The sequence below is a fragment of the Alosa sapidissima genome, chromosome 13, assembly GCF_018492685.1.
Source record: "Alosa sapidissima isolate fAloSap1 chromosome 13, fAloSap1.pri, whole genome shotgun sequence".
NCBI classification, from domain to species: domain Eukaryota; kingdom Metazoa; phylum Chordata; class Actinopteri; order Clupeiformes; family Clupeidae; genus Alosa; species Alosa sapidissima.
This window is the reverse complement of record NC_055969.1, coordinates 19,106,957-19,125,592: the sequence shown is the minus strand read 5'-3', so window position 1 is coordinate 19,125,592 and position 18,636 is coordinate 19,106,957. Positions and strand designations below refer to the sequence as shown.

Here is an 18,636-nt window from a genome sequence, read left to right as displayed (position 1 = left end):
TATGACACCTCTGTTAAGCGCACAAGGTTTAATCCTGACACCAACTCACAAGGCCACACCTACAGCCTTGATCCATATGCAACTATGTACACACACACACACACACACACACACACACACACACACAGACATGTGTAAGCACAAACCCACGCCAACACACACGCACACACACACACACACTCACACACTTACTCACCTGAAGAGGCAGGGCATATGCACAGGTAATCTCAAGTGATAAACCTGCAGGAGAAGACATACCCCTCACACACTTCCACTCACGCACACACGCACACAGCAGCGACAGCGGCAACAGTACTGGTCTTTTCATGTCCACAGTGTGCCATCAAGATGACCTATGACTACTACGGATTCTCTTTTCTGCGCAATACGCGCAATGCATCTGAGCCACTGGCCATCAACAATCCAGCGGACATTTCAGTCATAGTGATTTACTTTTTGGTGGTCTTAGCAGTGGGAATATGGGTGAGTGATATCACTGTCCTTTCCATCTATAAAGTGCACAATTAAAGACAATGTCGACCCAACAATCCTGCCTGTGAATTGTTAACCACTAACCAATTGCATAGTTTAGTGCACATTGCAGGTGTTGTAAACGGGATCTTAAAGCAACACCAAATAACTTTTCCTCTGTCGCACGCATGCTATTTGTTTATCCAACAACGGCTTTGCAAATAACGATGTCCATAGACAAGGTAGAATATGTTGCATGATTTTATGAAAGTACGATGTATTGCAACATCATTCAAGTCAAATTTCATCTCATTACATCGAACTACAAACCCGCTACCCGATCTGGCAAACTTACATAGTGCGGTTATAGCCGATAGAGGGCCGTGAAGCGAATGCAGAAGTGCCGTTCACCCTGTTACGAGTTGATGAACCACGGAAACAATTTTGGAAACATTATTTTAAGGTACAAAAAACTCTTTGGTGTTGCTTTAAAGTGTCCAAAATTGTAAAAGCTTGTAAAATTGTAAAAGCTTGCTTTTGTTTGAGAGTATGTTTATATTAGATGACAGTTTTCCATCTCAAGCATAATTGAGTCTCTGTCTCTGAGGTTTAACCACTGTATTGTTAATCATTTAAACTTTACCCACAAATTCCTCAGAATCTTCAGTAGCTGATGTGGACAGTAACTCATTACAGAAGTGAGCTCATCTGCTAGTCTGAGCTCATTCACCACTGTTGAAGTGAATAGTGACACATTAGAGGAGATGGAATGCACGATGGCATTGTATTTTACACATTTGAGAGTGAGAGTGAGGAAAGCCTTGGGAAAAAATGGCATTACTTATGGAGCAGTATTGTCTGTTAAAAATATACTGTATTGCTCAGAGTAAATTACTTACCTGCAAGGTTGGGTTTTACCTTATTGTTTTCATTGTGAGACTAGATACATTTCGAAAAGGTAAATGGTAACACTTTTTAATAACTACACACAATTCATAATTTGTTAAGCCTTTGTTACTTATTAGTTAATGGTTTGTTTATCATTTGTAATTTCTTATTCATACATAATTTATCATCAGTAAAGCATTTGTTCACACAGTTATAAATGTTTTGTTCATAGTAAATAAGCCTATTCAAAAAATATGTTTGTAAGTACATGATTTATACTTAAAGGAGAATTCCGGTGTGATATTGACCTAAAGTGTATTGAAACATGATACCGAGTGTGAACGTATGTCTCATTGCCCATCTCGGCTTGTCCCCTGCACTCCAAAATCTGGCGCTATTTAGCCGATGCTACCAACAGCTTTTTCAATAGTGGTGCTTCGGCATCGGGCTAGCCAGGCAAATAAATCACTGTTTTACACCCATTTACGAGGCTCAATGTATCTCCACACTTCATTGGTAGACTTCCGAGGGCCCTGACATTTAAAATGAGACATTGAGAACTTTGAAAAAGCACTGGTAGTTTACTTACAAGACGATTTATACAGACAGTATCTTCACGAAGTTTAGCCATCTTGAATTTAGTCACGATAAGTCGAGCAACGAGTAATAATGAACAGGTATGATAAGGGATCAGATTCCAAAAATAATTCAGTGGAAATGCATGGATTCCAGTTGCTGCTACTGGAAGAAATCGTGACTAAATTCAAGATGGCTGCAAACGCTAAACTTCGTGAAGATACTGTCTGTATAAATCGTCTTGTAAGTAAACTACCAGTGCTTTTTCAAAGTTCTCAATGTCTCGTTTTAAATGTCAGGGCCCTCGGAAGTCTACCAATGAAGTGTGGAGATACATTGAGCCTCGTAAATGGGTGTAAAACAGTGATTTATTTGCATGGCTAGCCCGATGCCGAAGCACCACTATTGAAAAAGCTGTTGGTAGCATCGACTAACTAGCACCAGATTTTGGAGTGCAGGGGACAAGCCGAGATGGGCTAGACTTCCGAGGTTCACACTCGGTATCATGTTTCAATACACTTTAGGTCAATATCACACCGGAATTCTCCTTTAATAAATAATGAAACAATCGCTTATAAATGAAATCATTTTCCCATTATAAACCAGTTGCAAACTATTACAAAATGCTTTGTTCATCATTTGTAAAGCATTGCTCCTACTGTATGTTAATTCTCATAAATAAAGTATTTGTACACACGGTTATAAATGGTTTGTTCATAGTAAATAAGCCTATATCTAAAATATATTTATAAATTATTGTTAATACTTAATAAAGTACGCAACAATATTAATAAAGTACGCAACAATATTTTGTTGATGAAATAATATTTATTTTAATACACATGCACTAATGATTAGTTAGGGTGAGGATACATATTTTAGAATCCACTTCCTAATACTACAATTCATGATTAACTCTGGAGTTACAAGTGGTTAGTTAATGATATTTTGTGAGCTTATCTAAAGTGAGGACTTTATATGCCTTGCAACACATTTTCAAATGAGTTGTAAAGATTACATTCACACTCATTCATTTAGCAGACAAGCAACCTACAAATGTCAATTAAATTGAAGGCCATAGACACAACAGTGAAAGCCAGGAATTGAACCCCCAACTTCTCAGGCTACTGCATGCTAGTCGAGCACCTTATCCACTACATTACCTTGGCCCAGATAGAAACACCTACAGCTATGCAAGAGTTTCTGTTTTCTTCTACTACACACTGTTAAGCATGTATTATTAAACATCTGTAAACTATTATTAAATCCTGTATTCTTTGTTTGTAAAGCATTATTCCTACATTAATTCTCATCTGTAAATCATGTTTACACACAGTTAAAAATGGTTTGCCCATAGTAAACACGCATATCTATACTATATTTTTGAATTGACTGTTGTAATACCACTGGACAGAGGTAGTGTAGTGGATATGGAGCAGGGTTAGCATGCAGTAACCCATAAAGTTGCAGGTTCAAGCCCCTACGTCCACCAATGTGGCCTTGCCCTTTAATTTCATTGACATGTGTAAGTCGCTTTGGGTGAAAGTGTCTGCTAAATGAATAAATGCAAAAAAAACTTTATAACTCATTTGTAAATGTGTTGCAAGGCATAAAACGTCCTCACTTTAGATGAGCTCACAAAATATCATTAACTAACCACTTGTAACTCCTGAGTTAATCATGAATTATAGTATTAGGAAGTGGTTTATAAAATATGTATCCTCACCCTAACTAATCATTAGTGCATGTGTATGTAACAACACTGTAAAATCCAATAAGTAAACCTTACTTAAAAAAAAAACATGGAAACCGATTGCCTTGAAAAATCAGACTAAAGTGGACTAGGATTCTAAAACTGAGCTTACAAGCAATTCCTTAGTGTAGTGTATTAACACTACAGCAAATTCCTCTTTAACCTACCTAGGTATTGCAAGTGAAATGTACTTTAGTTTTCATTCATAAAACTCATGTTCTGAAGTTGAGGTAACTAATCAACCAATTCCTCATATCTGGAATATGTAGTAACAGTTACTTGAACAGCAAGTTAATCTTACTTGGTGAAACCATGGAAACCGATTGCCTTCAATTTAGCAAGTAAATATTACTCATATACACAAGTTTGAATAAAAATAGGCTCTATTCTAAAATAATGACATTTACAACTGCATCAGGTACAAATACGGCTTTGAATTATTTATTATTCTTGTAAAAACAACAAAATTGTGTTTTAATAATAAAAAAAAAAACATCTTAAAATGTCTTAAATGGCACAATTTAGCTGTAGCAACAACCTACATCTTCCTTTTTTCTCCTTGAACATTTTATAAAAATCTTTTTTAAAAGGCCTGAAACTAAAATATACACACTTTAAGTATCTCAGTAGCCTGTACCAAATAAAAATCAACACAGTAGTCTAACGTAAATTAACACAATACATGAAAAATACTGTCTTCTTAAAGGGATATCCCACCATTTGGAGAATTACTCATTTTCCACCGCTCCTTGAGTTAAACAATTGATTTTTACCTTTCTCCAGTTCATCCAGCCGTTCTCTGAGACTGGCGATACCACTTTTAGCTCCAGCCTAGCATAGATCATTGAATCGAATTAGTCCATTAGCATCTTGGCTGCTAGCATCACGTTTAAAAGTGACTAAGATTCCCGGTAATTTTCCTATTTAAAACTTGTCTCCTTTCAAGTAAGAAAGTGTAATAAGACCAATGGAAGACCAATTTCTAGGCTGATTTGACATGGAACTATACTCTCATTCAGGCGTAATAATCCAGTCACTAACCGATTCGTCTGCTGCAGCTCAACTTTGTTGCTGGAAGTTAGCCTACAGAAATCTGGCACTAGTTAGCCGATGCTACCAACAGCTTTTTCAATGGGGTTGCCTCGGCATCGGCCTAGCCATGCAAATAAATCACTGTTTCACAGCATTTACGAGGCTCAAAATATCTCCACACTTCATTGGTAGACTTCCGAGGGCCCTGACATTTAAAACGAGACATTGAGAACTTGGAAAAAGCACTGGTAGTTTATTTACAAGACGATTTAAACAGACAGTACCTTAAGAAAGTTTACCATTCGCAGCCATCTTGAATTTAGTCACGATAAGTCGAGCGACGAGTACGAAAGAACAGGTATGATAAGGGATCAGATTCCAAAAATAATTCCGTGGAAATGCATGTATTCCCGTTGCTTCCAGTAGCAGCAACTGGAATCCATGCATTTCCACAGAATTGAGTTTACCAATGAAGTGTTGTGATATTTTGAGCCTCGTAAATGGTGTAAAACTGTGATTTATTTGCATGGCTAGACCGATGCCGAGGCACCCCCATTGAAAAAGCTGTTGGTAGCATCGGCTAGCTAGCGCCAGATTTCGGAGTGCAGGGGACAAGCCGAAATGAGCTATGAGACATACGTTCACACTCGGCATCATGTTTCAACACACTTTAAGTCAATATCACACCAGAATTCTCCTTTTAGTTTAGAACCATATAAGCTCAAAAAATAGAAAACATCTCAGCAGAAGATTTTTAAGACTTTGCCATTTTGGTGGTAGCTTGTTCTAACCCAAACAAGATGCAGAGTGCCTCAGGCAAACTTTTGAGACCATCCATTACCAGCCTCCCCTCAATGATGATGGCTGTAGACACTGGCTCCAGGTGGATAAGAGTTGGATCAACCGGTGTGTCATCATCAATGACCGTCAGCAGCCCAAAGGAGACTTGTGCCCACACGTCCTCACCATCAGTAACCTGTAAAACAAATAGAAACACAAAGACAACAGTTAAATATATGACTGATTAGTTATTAGCGTCCAAACTGTACCTTGCTGAAATATCAAATGAATTAAAGGTAATGCTGCTGCAAGTAATCCAAGCTTTGTGTTGATCTCTTGAGGATGTCATCAGCATGAAATGATACAAAAGATTTAGAAACATACAAGCAATTTTCAGCATTGTATTACATCCATGGAAACTTACCACTTACCGTAAATGGTGTAAACCAGTGATTTATTTGCATGGCTAGGCCGATGCCTGAGGCACCCCCATCGGAAACCTGTTGGTAGCATCGGCTAATAGCGCCAGATTTCGGAGTGCAGGGGACAAGCCGAGATGAGCTATGAGACAAAAGTTCAAGGTATCATGTTTCAACACACTTTAGGTCAATATCATACAGAACTTCTCCTTTAAATGTTGAATACACACTTGAAAATCACAGCCTTCATATGGGCATGGAATGTTAATTTCAAATGACTACGCACATGTGTGAAAAAATCTGCTTCAGTGCAGGGCTCCCCATATGACTAAAAAGTGCATAAACAATCCATATGAAGACAAGGTATTGGTTGTTGCCGAATAAACCCGCCATGTCTTAGACGATAATGCTTAAATAACTGACCTCTTTTGTCTGCCGAAAAAATGCAATGCGTACATTTCCACTGCATGCCTACACTACCATCTTCTAAATTCGCAGCTAACCTTAACTTTGATTCTGTATTCACTACCTCCTGCTTTAAAATTCTAAATTAGCTGCCAACTTTGAATTGGACAGTAATTTACTAGTAGTTAAAGTTACACATTAATTTATCCAACTGTTAATGCAAAACATCTGTGGTGTGGTGGGGGGAAGGGGGGCCATCGATCTAACATTAGCTCCTTCGAACCAAAAACATGCCTGGGCAAAATAAAAACAGTTCACCAACATGTATATCCTTACAGCTTACCACAAAGTCTTCCGAAAGGTCTGATGTTTATTTTTTATCTTCTGAATGCTTTCAACAACGATTCTTCGGAAGAGCAAACTGAGAGGGCGAAAATTCAAATCACTCCAGCACATAGACAGTAACGTTAACGTCTTCCTTGCATGCTCCCACTTCTTCTTCTTCTTCTTCTTCTTCCCTGCAGAAATACGCGCAAGGGCGCCTCCTAATGGTAGAAATTTGTCACTGTTGAGGTTACTTGTCTCAGACAAGTTGACCTCAGTCTTATTATGAAGTAACATGCTTTTTTCAACATGGAAGTAACTGTTACTTTACTCTAATCATTAAGATGCACACATTTGTTGCTGAAAGTAAAGTAAACAAGGTTAATGCAAGTTTACACAAGTGTTAGATTTTACAGTGAACTGTTAAATAATGGAAATATGACTTCATCAAAACATATTATTGCATCATTTATTAAGTATCAACAATAATGTATAAACATATTTTAGATATAGGCTTATTTACTATGAACAAACCATTTATAACTGTGTGAACAAATGCTTTACTGATGATAAATTATGTATGAACAATAAATTACTAATGATGAACAAACCATTAACTAATAAGTAACAAAGGCTTTAATAAATGATGAATTGTGTGTAGTTATTAGTGTTACCAAAATATATTTTTATATTTAAATATAAATATTTTACTTTATGTGTAGTGAATCTAGATTATAAGAAAGTTTCACTTTTTGAAATAAACTTTTCCACGATATTCTAGTTTTTTGAGATACACCTGTAAATGTGGATGGTGCTATATATCTGAATAATGACATGATATGATAAAGAAAAAGAATGACCTTGGTAAAGACAATCTTGCTCATTACAAAACAGGTGTTTCATATTGGGAAACAAGCCAAAAAACATTTTGTATAACACCAAATATCAAAGGTCAAAAGGCTAACTACAGATAAACGTTTAACAGACACACAGTTAAAAGATTCTCTCAAACTTTATCAAGCCATAACAATGTCACTCCATTCTAAAGATTAGATGATATACATCAAATGCTCATCAAAGGGTAATAAAAGAAAAATGTCCTGACATAAAGTCAGTTTTATTTTGGCTTGCTCTTTAAAAGTGTGTAAACAGTATACATAACATTCTGGAGCTTCTCTGTGGACCATTCAGATCCCCCATGCATATATTTCAGAGCCCTCCCTCCCCATGGGGCCCTTGAAATACGTACTGGTTTTACCCCCAGTCCGACGCCCCTGATGGTAACACATCGTCCAGTTCACGTCCCGCTCCACTGTATGTTCGCGGAGAACTACTGTACCTCCTCAGACTGTTTGCGAGTGTTTGCAAACGTTCACCAAAAACTCAAGGCGAACAGAAACCTTTTTGCAAACGTTCGCCTGTGTTTGCGAATTTGAATGCATCTGGTGTTATACTGTATGTATTGCTGTGAAGGTGGAAAATGTAAAAGGGTTTACAAATCACCTTTACCTTCTGTATTTTTAAAATATATATTCCTACATGATGTCCAATCTCACGGTAAAATGAGGTATAACCCAACCCTTACTTTTACATTGTCAGTAAGAGTTATTATTTGTTATGCAACCATTTTCCATGAGAGGTTTGCTAAAACTATGAAATATCATCAACAATGTACAGAAAGTACTCTTTCAGAAAGTATTCAGTCCTTGGATTCATATTTGAATTGTTGACACTCTAATGTGCATACGTGTGAGGGTTTAGTGTGTGAAAATGCCGTCTATAGTCTTTGTTGTACTGTTAACCTGCCCTGTTGCTCCCTTTGCCTCTTTGTCCTTTCTGACAGGCTATGCTGAGCACCAGTCGAGGGACTGTAGGAGGCTTCTTTCTGGCTGGGAGAAGTATGGTGTGGTGGCCGGTAAGAGCAGAGATATACACACACAGAGACAGACAGACACACAGAGACAGACAGACAGACAGACAGTAAAGCAGACAAGCAGGCAGACAGACATACAGACAAACAGACATACAGACAGACAGAGAAGATGTACTCTTACAAAAATTAAATGTTGCCAATACCTGGCAAAAATTAAAAATGAAATCACTTGTGGGTGATTTGTGGGAAACAAATGAGTTCACTAGAAAATATCGCCAGAGGTTTGCTAGTGTTGGCTGCTAGAGACAAACTTCCAGCAAAGTTCTGGCAACAATGAGAAGTTTGCCACTCATGACAAATGTGTTGGCCAGTGATTTGCCATCACACTTAGCCAATAATGGCAAACTTCCGAAGAACTTCTGGTGACAAACCTAATTTGCATAATGACCTTGCTGCAAATTTGCTGCAACATTACCAAAAGTTAACCGCAACTGTTTGCCAGAAACCTAATTTGCATGTGAAAATATGGCAAATTTGAGGCAACTTCACCAGCATGCATGGCGCTACGGGTGGGCCTGGACAGGCCTAGGCCACCCACTTTTCAACAGGCCCACCCAAAACTTTTCTTATAAAAAAAAAAAAAACTTTTAATATATTTTAATTTTGTCAAGAATTATTAAAAAGCGGCAAATAATCTCATAATCTGTGCTAAAATAGTCTAAATGTTTAGTTTTCAAAACTATTTTAAAAAGCTGGTGATGTTTCTGTGCAAGTTCAGCAGTGACAGATACGTGAGGTTCTGGGTCGGATCTAGCTTGTCGGTATGCTAGGCTAGCTCCAAGTGATCTGAAAGTGTGAAAATAATTTCCAGTAAAGGACAGTGCTGCAACAGTCGTTGTTTAGGTACCTTAAACGTGCACAAACGGTCTTGTTGTATCGCTGCAACCAGGAGATGAAGGAGAGCTGAGATCCTAACACCTAGCACATCTCTATGGCTTAATAATGGCTTCTGAAATGCTTTTTTTTGCAATGCAGCAAACGTTGTTGATATTGTGATCGTTGATCCGATTTGCATTAAAGGGCCTAATGGGTGTGATTGATCTTTATGAGCTCTCTTGGAGCATGTTTTACATGACGGATGACGTTGTCAATGAACAAGTTCTGTGCCCGAGGGGTAGTCGCCAGCTGATTTTGCCAGGGCTTCAGCCCCGAATGTATTTTGTACAGCTAACAAATATGAAACCATTATTCCGATCGCGCATTAAAACTTTGAGATGAGATGGACGTATTTAACATACAAGCGGACACGGGTGAACTCACTCTTCTTCATCCAGCAGATTTAACATGAACGTTACCTTCCATAACACATAATTTGGAACGTAGGCTACGTGCGCGCGCGAGGTTGGGCATGTCATTGTTTGCATTTGATATTTGGTAGTCAGGGGGCCTATGTGGTTTCTGTGGGATTGAAATGTTAATTTTTGGAGAGTGGTTGGACTGTCTTTAGAGGTCATTGAACATGGAGAAAAATGATGTCTCCATTTTTTTTTACCTGTTTTAACCCTATTTTGGTGAAATTGTATATTTCACTATACTTAAAGGAGAATTCCGGTGTGATATTGACCTAAAGTGTATCGAAACATGATACTGAGTGTGAACGTATGTCTCATAGCCCATCTCGGCTTGTCCCCTGCACTCCAAAATCTGGCGCTAGTTAGCCGATGCTACCAACATCTTTTTCAATAGTGGTGCTTCGGCATCGGGCTAGCCATGCAAATAAATCACTGTTTTACACCCATTTACGAGGCTCAATGTATCTCCACACTTCATTGGTAGACTTCCGAGGGCCCTGACATTTAAAACGAGACATTGAGAACTTTGAAAAAGCACTGGTAGTTTACTTACAAGACGATTTATACAGACAGTATCTTCACGAAGTTTAGCGTTTGCAGCCATCTTGAATTTAGTCACGATAAGTCGAGCAACGAGTAAGAATGAACAGCTATGATAAGGGATCAGATTCCAAAAATAATTCAGTGGAAATGCATGGATTCCAGTTGCTGCTACTGGAAGAAACTGGAATCCATGCATTTCCACTGAATTATTTTTGGAATCTGATCCCTTATCATACCTGTTCATTCTTACTCGTTGCTCGACTTATCGTGACTAAATTCAAGATGGCTGCAAACGTTAAACTTCGTGAAGATACTGTCTGTATAAATCGTCTTGTAAGTAAACTACCAGTGCTTTTTCAAAGTTCTCAATGTCTCGTTTTAAATGTCAGGGCCCTAGGAAGTCTACCAATGAAGTGTGGAGATACATTGAGCCTCGTAAATGGGTGTAAAACAGTGATTTATTTGCATGGCTAGCCCGATGCCGAAGCACCACTACTGAAAAAGTTGTTGGTAGCATCGGCTAACTAGCGCCAGATTTTGGAGTGCAGGGGACAAGTCGAGATGGGCTATGAGACATACGTTCACACTCGGTATCATGTTTCAATACACTTTAGGTCAATATCACACCGGAATTCTCCTTTAACACAATACATTTCGCCTAAATCACTGGCTATGTTGAATAAAGTTCACAAAACAGTTATTTTCTTATTTTCAACAGTATGATTGTATGTGAGTATTATGATTGTATGTCAAACAATTAGAGTTAAGATCAATAACCAATCAGTTTCACCCAATACACATACTCCATTGCTGAAAGATAGCAAAATCACAGAATCACAGATGAGACCTCAAACAACATTTAATTCATTTACATATACACAACATATTAGATCTCACCTCCACAATTTCCTCATCCTAATCTACAACTAGTCTACTAAACCCTATTTGTACTCACCTTCTTAAGACTGGTCTCCCCTTCCTGGATAATGTTTTGCTCTAGATTATAAATAATGCTATCAGGGCATGTACCGCAGTCATTTAAGACATCTATTATTAAGCCCTTCCCCCATCCTAGCATCCTAGCATCTTTACACTGGCTACCTGTTAAAAGTCGTTGACTTCAAAATATTACTTTATATTATATTACTTATAGTTCTTGGTTGGTTGCCTGCATTGAAAGAGGACACCTCATGAAGACGCTCTTTTGTCTGCTTCTGACAGAAAAAGCACTTCTATGCTGCCAGCAGCTGCTGCTGAACAAGTGCAAAGTCCCTCTAGATGGACTTGATGCAGTTGCAGGTGTTGCTGCAGGTTCAGAAGATGGTCTACCACGTCTTTTCTGAAGACACTGAGTCCTGCCTGCTTCACATGATTTCTAGTAGGGAATCTTGCATGCTGCAGATGCTCACTGTTACAGGTGGATTTGTAGCAGTTCCTGTGCCAAACTGCTTTGTTCTGTTGTAAAATAACTGCACTGTAACAATGTAATCGTTGACTGATCCGTGATCCCCATCTCCATACTCTCTCATGGACAAAAACAAGAAATTGGGCATATGTCTCTAGTGATGGGTCATTCACCAGTCCACATATCTGCCACTGGATACATAGCCCAAAATCTGTTTCTTTTAGAATATGTGTGCCATCACCTGACTAACAGAAAGACACACCTCAGAATATAACCTACAGTAACTAGACTGTGCCACCATGAACTATGAAAATGTGCTTGCTCAAATGTAGAAGGCTAGAAGGTCACTAATATCACCAACCATGAAGAACAGAGCACTATGTGCTTCAGGTTATTCGATATTCTAAATTCTATCACTGCCTATCATCAGCCAACTGTCACTGGTTGTCAGGGATGGATTACTGCACGGGCCTACCGGGCCTAAGCCCAGGGGCCCAAGGAGTCAGGGGGCCCAAGCCATTGCATGGAATCATTTCCTCAATATCAACACATCATATCAACACATAGGCTATGAATCTGATTGAATTAAAGTATTGGCCATCCCCAAAATGCACCAGAATATAGGAAATCACATCAAATAAATTTAAAAAAATGTCCCCCGCAACAATTAGTGGGGGGCCCTTAATACATCTGGGCCCAGGGGCCTGAAAGTTCATAATCCTTCCAGGCTGGTAGCGTCTCTCTTTCTCTCTCTTACACACACACACACACACACACACACACACACACACACCTGTCTGTTTGTCTATCTGATCCTTTCTTTTCTACACACTTACATAGGCTACGGAAGGCCTTTCAGACTTCAGCTGGTATTATGTAAAAGTCTGTTAAACTTGATTTAACAGAGATCTCTGCACTTTGTGCTCTGAATGGGTGTAGACAAGAACTGACAGAGCAGGCTAGGCCTACACTCAAGCACATTAATAGGCATGAATTGATAGTATTGATATTGAAGTATTATTTTTTTAAGCGGACAATTTTGAGAATTTTAGGCACAATTTCTTGTTAAAGAGATCAATCATCAGCCTAAAAATGTTTTATAATGTTATATTGTTTATGTGGCCCACTTTTGCACACACCTTGTAGAATATCTTTGCTTTTTGGCACCAAACCCTATGCTATAATACCAGCAATGTGAGGTTTATGGATAAAACACCAAATCTGACCTTTTCTGAATTTGACCTTTGATTTGGGTCCTTCAAAACCTTAAAAAAAATGGAGACATGTTTTTTTTACTCTTAAGAACCCCTAGAACAAAGATATACTACTCTCCAAAAATTAACATGCGAATCACACAAGCCCCCAAATTAGACACATAGGCCCCCCTACTAATAGGCCTACGTTACAAGGAAATCATGAAGTCCTCAATAACAAGGTGGTGGTGGAGTTATCCTGTTCTCGTCATTTAGACTAGCCTACAAGTTCAGGTTTGTTATCAGCCTCTAGCCTACAGTCTGGAGCTGGCCAAACAGTGGTGGCCTACTTTGCCTAGTTGTAAAATCGAATTAGTGAGTCCTCAATGTTCCCTTCTCCCTAAGCTAAGCATAACAAACCATATAATGCATATTGCTATTTAAAAGCCACTCTGCTAGGTGGCTATATAGTTCGTTTCTAATAGCAAACAGAAAATGTCAAGATAGCTAAATGTCATTACATCCTCTAATTGTCAAATTATTGTCCATAATATTCAATAAATGTGGTGCAAATGAGGCTTGAGTCAGTGGATTAATTTGTGAGCAGCAAGTCAGGCAAAATGGGAATTATGAAAACCGTTTAGACTCTATGGGCTAAGCCCCGAATGTTTTCAACTGCCCTGCATATTGATTGAAACTGTCGGGCAGTGTGATTGATCTGTATTGTTGAAAACCTAAAACAAATGAAATATTCGACCTCATGTTATACAAGCAGAACTAAACTATGTTTGGGGGAAATATTAGATTCCCACTTTTACAGCCTATAGGCCTTAGGTCTATTCGAGAGATGCGCTAAAGCACAGCCAGCAGGTATGGTGCGTAATGGAGATTCCAAAGCGGTCTTATTTGGTCAGAACCAAGGACAGTGATCGAGGATAGGTGCGTCCGTCCTTTTTACAATGCAACAAACTATTTAAAGAGCATCAAGCTATTCAAATCTCTATAAGCACAAATAATATAACAGTATATTAGTCAGTCATTTTTATTAGGTTAAACAGTGATTTGATAAAGTTTTTTTTAAGGCACACCCACAATTGGTCTGGCCCATCCAAAACTGGAATCCTGGCGCCATGCCTGTTCACCAGAAACCTGAAATTTCTGTAAGGGTAAAGAGAGAGAAGGCATGCACAGGTGCACATATGTTGATGTGTGTGGCTGCATGTGTGTGTTGTGGGTGTATTATGTTTAGAGTAGGTAATAACGGACTAAATGACAAACCGAACCTGGACTCCTGTGACAGAGAAAGTAACAAAATACTGTGTGTATCAACCATTTCAAATAGTCTGAGATTGAGGAGAATGAGATGCGGAGGTGATAAAACACACCACATCATATCGAAAGCACACAAATATCTAGGCCAAGATATAAAAATTCCTTTTGACTGAGCTCCAGAGTTTGGCTGGGATTGGACGGTGACTTTTTCTCCAATCCTTCCTGTTTGACATCACCAGCTGGGTGGAATGATAAGAAAGATAGAGAAGTTTTATTGGTGGTATAATGTTGACTGGCAAATATGATTCAGAATTCATTGGAAAGGAAAATAGAGGGGTTTTTATCCGTCCATGTGCATAGAAGGGTTTTATTGAGCTATAAAATTAAGGGCTGCCTGACACAGTGGTCGTTTTCATGGTGCCCACTGATATTTGTTTACAATATTTTTTAAATAAAAAGAAATAAGACTATTGGATGACAATTTATAATAATAACTACTACACACTATTGAGCATTTATTAAATATTTGTAAACTATTACTAAATGCTTTGTTCCTCAATTGTAAAACATTGTTCTTACCTTAATTCTTATCAATAAAGCATTTGTACACACAGTTATAAATGGGTTGTTCATAGTAAATAAGCCTATATCTAAAATATGTTTATAAATAGTTTTTAATACTTAATACATTATGCAATAATAATTTATTAATGGAGTAATATATCCATTATTTAACAGTTGTTAAGGAATTGTCTATGGTTTGATCAATTAGAATGGGTGTGTTAATGATTAAGAAACTATTTATACTTACATGTGTGCATGCATTTATAAAACATAATGATTAAACACATCCAATGATTATTTAGGGTGTGGATACAGTATTTTATACAGTATTTTATAAACCACTTCCTAATAATTTAATTTATGATTATTTCAGGAGTTACAAATGGTTAGTTAAGGATATTTTGTGAGCTCATCTAAAGTGAGTGAAAGTGCATTTACAAATGTGTTGTAAAGGTTACATTTACATTTATCCATTTTGCAGACACTTTTATCCACAGCGTCTTTCACATGTCAATTAGATTAAAGGTCAAGGGCACAACAGTGGAGGCTGGGAATAGAACCCTCAACTTTTCAGGCCACTGCATGCTAGCCCAGCTCCTTATTCACTACACTGCATTCAATGCATTCATTTCTCTTTTACAGATTGGAGCATCTTTGTTTGCTAGCAACATTGGCAGCGGACACTTTGTAGGGATTGCGGGCACAGGTGCTGCTACTGGAATTGCTATCGGAGGATTTGAATGGAATGTAAGTCTTTATGACATTATTTATGTGTATACAGGCCATTATGTTTTTACATTCAGGAATTATATATATTGTATATACCATATTTGTGATTAACCTGCACATTGTGTGTGTGTGTGTGTGTGTGTGTGTGTGTGTGTGTGTGTGTGTGTGTGTGTGTGTGTGTGTGTGTGTGTGTGTGTGTGTGTGAATATGTTCACAGGCCCTGGTGCTGGTCATCGTTCTCGGATGGATCTTTGTTCCTATTTACATCAAGGCTGGGGTGAGGGACCCATAAAATATATGGCTTTTGTGTGTGTGATCTTTTTGTGTGTGTGTGAGAGAGAGAGAGAGAGAGAGAGAGAGAGAGAGAGAGAGAGAGAGAGAGAGAGAGTGTGTGTGTGTGTGTGCCAATGAAACTAAAGCCATAAAGTACTGCTCTGCATCGTCTTCCATCCCTTCATGGAGGAATTATCTGTGTATCTTCTCTGTGTATCAGAAATGAGAATTTCACTCACTCTAAGAGGTCTATCTGAGGTGATATTAAACAACTGCATCACTATCCTACGTTGTTATATAAGTACATGCACAAGGTACAAGTAAAAATCCTGTGCACAAGGTTTCCTCACAGACCAGAGCTCTGAGATGTCCTGTGTATGTTCATATTTCTAGGTGGTGACCATGCCAGAGTATCTGAGGAAGCGATTTGGGGGCCAACGGATCCGTATCTACCTCTCTGTGCTGTCCCTGGTGCTCTACGTCTTCACTAAGATCTCAGTAAGTCTGGCCAACATCAGTCGCTCGCACCTTGACCTTGCTCTGTGACGACTCAAAGGTAAAACTCGGGAGCAGGGTCTTATCGGAGGCTACTGAACGCAAAAACGCATGCTTGTAAAAATGCATGCATTCCGCAAAACAGGGAGGGTCTACAGTATTTTATCTGCAGTGAAGACGATTTTATGGGTTACAGAAATGGCGACTTCCATAGTTCCCTCCCCATCACCACCAGGGTGACTTTTGGGCAACACCAGTCTACTTTTATCTCCACCAGACACCTTTGTCTCCACCTCCCATCACAGACTAACATGCTGAGCTGTAGTCATTCTGTTCTACCCACTGTTATAGTATTCCGAATCAGAATCAGAAGAAGCTGTGTATGTATGTATGAACGTTTGTATGTATGTATGTAGGCTATGTATGTATGCGTTTGTATGTATGTATGTATGTATGTATGTATGTATGTATGTATGTATGTACAGTGTTGGTCATCTTACTTCAAAAAAGTAATTAGTTACAGTTGCAAATTACCTCTCCCAAAAAGTTATTGAGTTAGTAACTCAGTTACCACATTTTAAAATTAATTAGTTACTCAGCAAAGTAACTGTAAAGTTACTTTTTATGTGCTATAACGCTATTAGCCTACGTTCTATAACATCTTTAACGTCAAAGATTTTTATATTTATTGATTGAAGAATAGAAACACTGCAGTATTTGAATGACTCAGACTCCACAGTGGACAAGGGCAGCATTGGGTTAGCAGCAGCAACAAGTGTCAGCATGTGGGTCCTGGGGATAGCGTGCATGTTACATAAACATTCTTGCATTAATTTCAATGAGCGAGAAGTAGCCTAATGCCGTACTTCCAGTAGAACGCTACCTTTTCCCTGTCTCGACGCCATCGTCGCTGTCTTTAGTGGTAGTCAGAGCAAAGCATGCAGTGAGACAGCGTGAGCAGGGCATCCACCCTGGGTTAAACTCCCAGCCTCCACTGTTGTGCCCTTGTGCAAGGCACACCCTGAGTTGCTACAATGGCCCTTGTAATATAATTGACATAATGTAAGTTGCTTTTGATTAAAAGCATCTGTTAAATAAATACATGTAAATGCATGACAATATTATATACAGACAAGACACAATAAACTAGCAATTTGCAGATTGTATTAAAGATAAACACTGTAGCCTACATATGGTGCAACGCAACTCAAACTCAAACTCCTGTCCTTACCACCTCTCTATCTATCTCTCTATCTCCTCTCTGTTGCGATATGTTGAACAGAACTAGATTAGTACATTAGGCGGAGTAATACACAGAAGTGATGTGCTGTGCATGTAGCCTTGAGCAGAACATGAAGTAAAGTTGTGTTGCAGTTCTATCCTGGTATTCATTATTGTCAACCAGTGATACTTCACTCTTCAGGCAGACATGTTTGCTGGGGCCATTTTCATCAACCAGGCTCTGGGTCTGAACATTTACCTGGCTGTGGTCCTGCTGCTTCTGATCACTGCTCTCTACACAGTCACAGGTGAGCGTCCAATCCCCCATAGCACAGCACAGCACTGCAAACTACACACACACACACACACACACATACAGAGAGAGAGAGAGAGAGAGAGACTCTCTTTAAACTACCACAGGAGTGTTAGTCTCCCACAGCACAGCACTACACCCTTACAAAACAAAGCTGCACTACTTCAAAAATGGCAGTTTTCTGAGTATCAAAACTGCAGTTTTGGAGGAATTCTTTGCAGTTCATATGCTGGAAATGCAATATTTTGGACACAAAATGAATGTTTTCACAAATCAAATGTGGCAACCCTAATATGGTGTGTCATGTTGTGTGACATAAAGGAGTAATTTATGCGGCTCAAGGTTTTCCAGAAGGCAGACCTTCGTTTCTTATCTGTACATGACTGCCTTCTCATGCATAGCACCAAGCCAGGGGGGAAAGTCCACCCTTTATTATTGGATGTGAATGAATGGGTGGGCACTGTTGTTGTTGCCTGGGGTTTGATGTGGGAGTAATTGCCCGTAAGCTTTGATAAGGCCACGCAAACTCTTGGGAGGTACACGAGATGATGGCGTGATACCTGAAACCTCATTCCTGATGTTGTCTCATTCAGAATGGACAGAACTTTGTGTAATAGGCAATCGCCTCAGGGTCAATGGACAGACTTGTGCTGTTTCTTAGAGTGTTGAAAGACTTACTAAATTGCCTAATACTACTGATAGAGTGTAGCAGTGGCAAGGTTAAAAGTTCACAAAGGAAGCATTTTACTTTACTT

General features: G+C 38.8%; 1 protein-coding gene across 2 annotated transcripts in view; it reads left to right on the top strand.

Annotated features, from left to right (window-relative positions):
• Positions 1–264: 264 nt before the first annotated feature.
• The window catches only part of slc5a1 (solute carrier family 5 member 1), a 29,556-nt gene continuing 11,184 nt past the window's right edge, over positions 265–18,636 (top strand). For both annotated transcript variants that reach the window (XR_006021850.1, XM_042060458.1), the window contains exons 1-6: positions 265–483; positions 8,492–8,563; positions 15,493–15,597; positions 15,797–15,856; positions 16,246–16,350; positions 17,771–17,876. Coding sequence is in view for 1 of the 2 variants with exons in the window: in XM_042060458.1 (XP_041916392.1) it covers positions 349–483; positions 8,492–8,563; positions 15,493–15,597; positions 15,797–15,856; positions 16,246–16,350; positions 17,771–17,876 (583 nt within the window). In the remaining variant the exon portion in view is untranslated. The remainder of the gene's footprint in view (positions 484–8,491; positions 8,564–15,492; positions 15,598–15,796; positions 15,857–16,245; positions 16,351–17,770; positions 17,877–18,636) is intronic.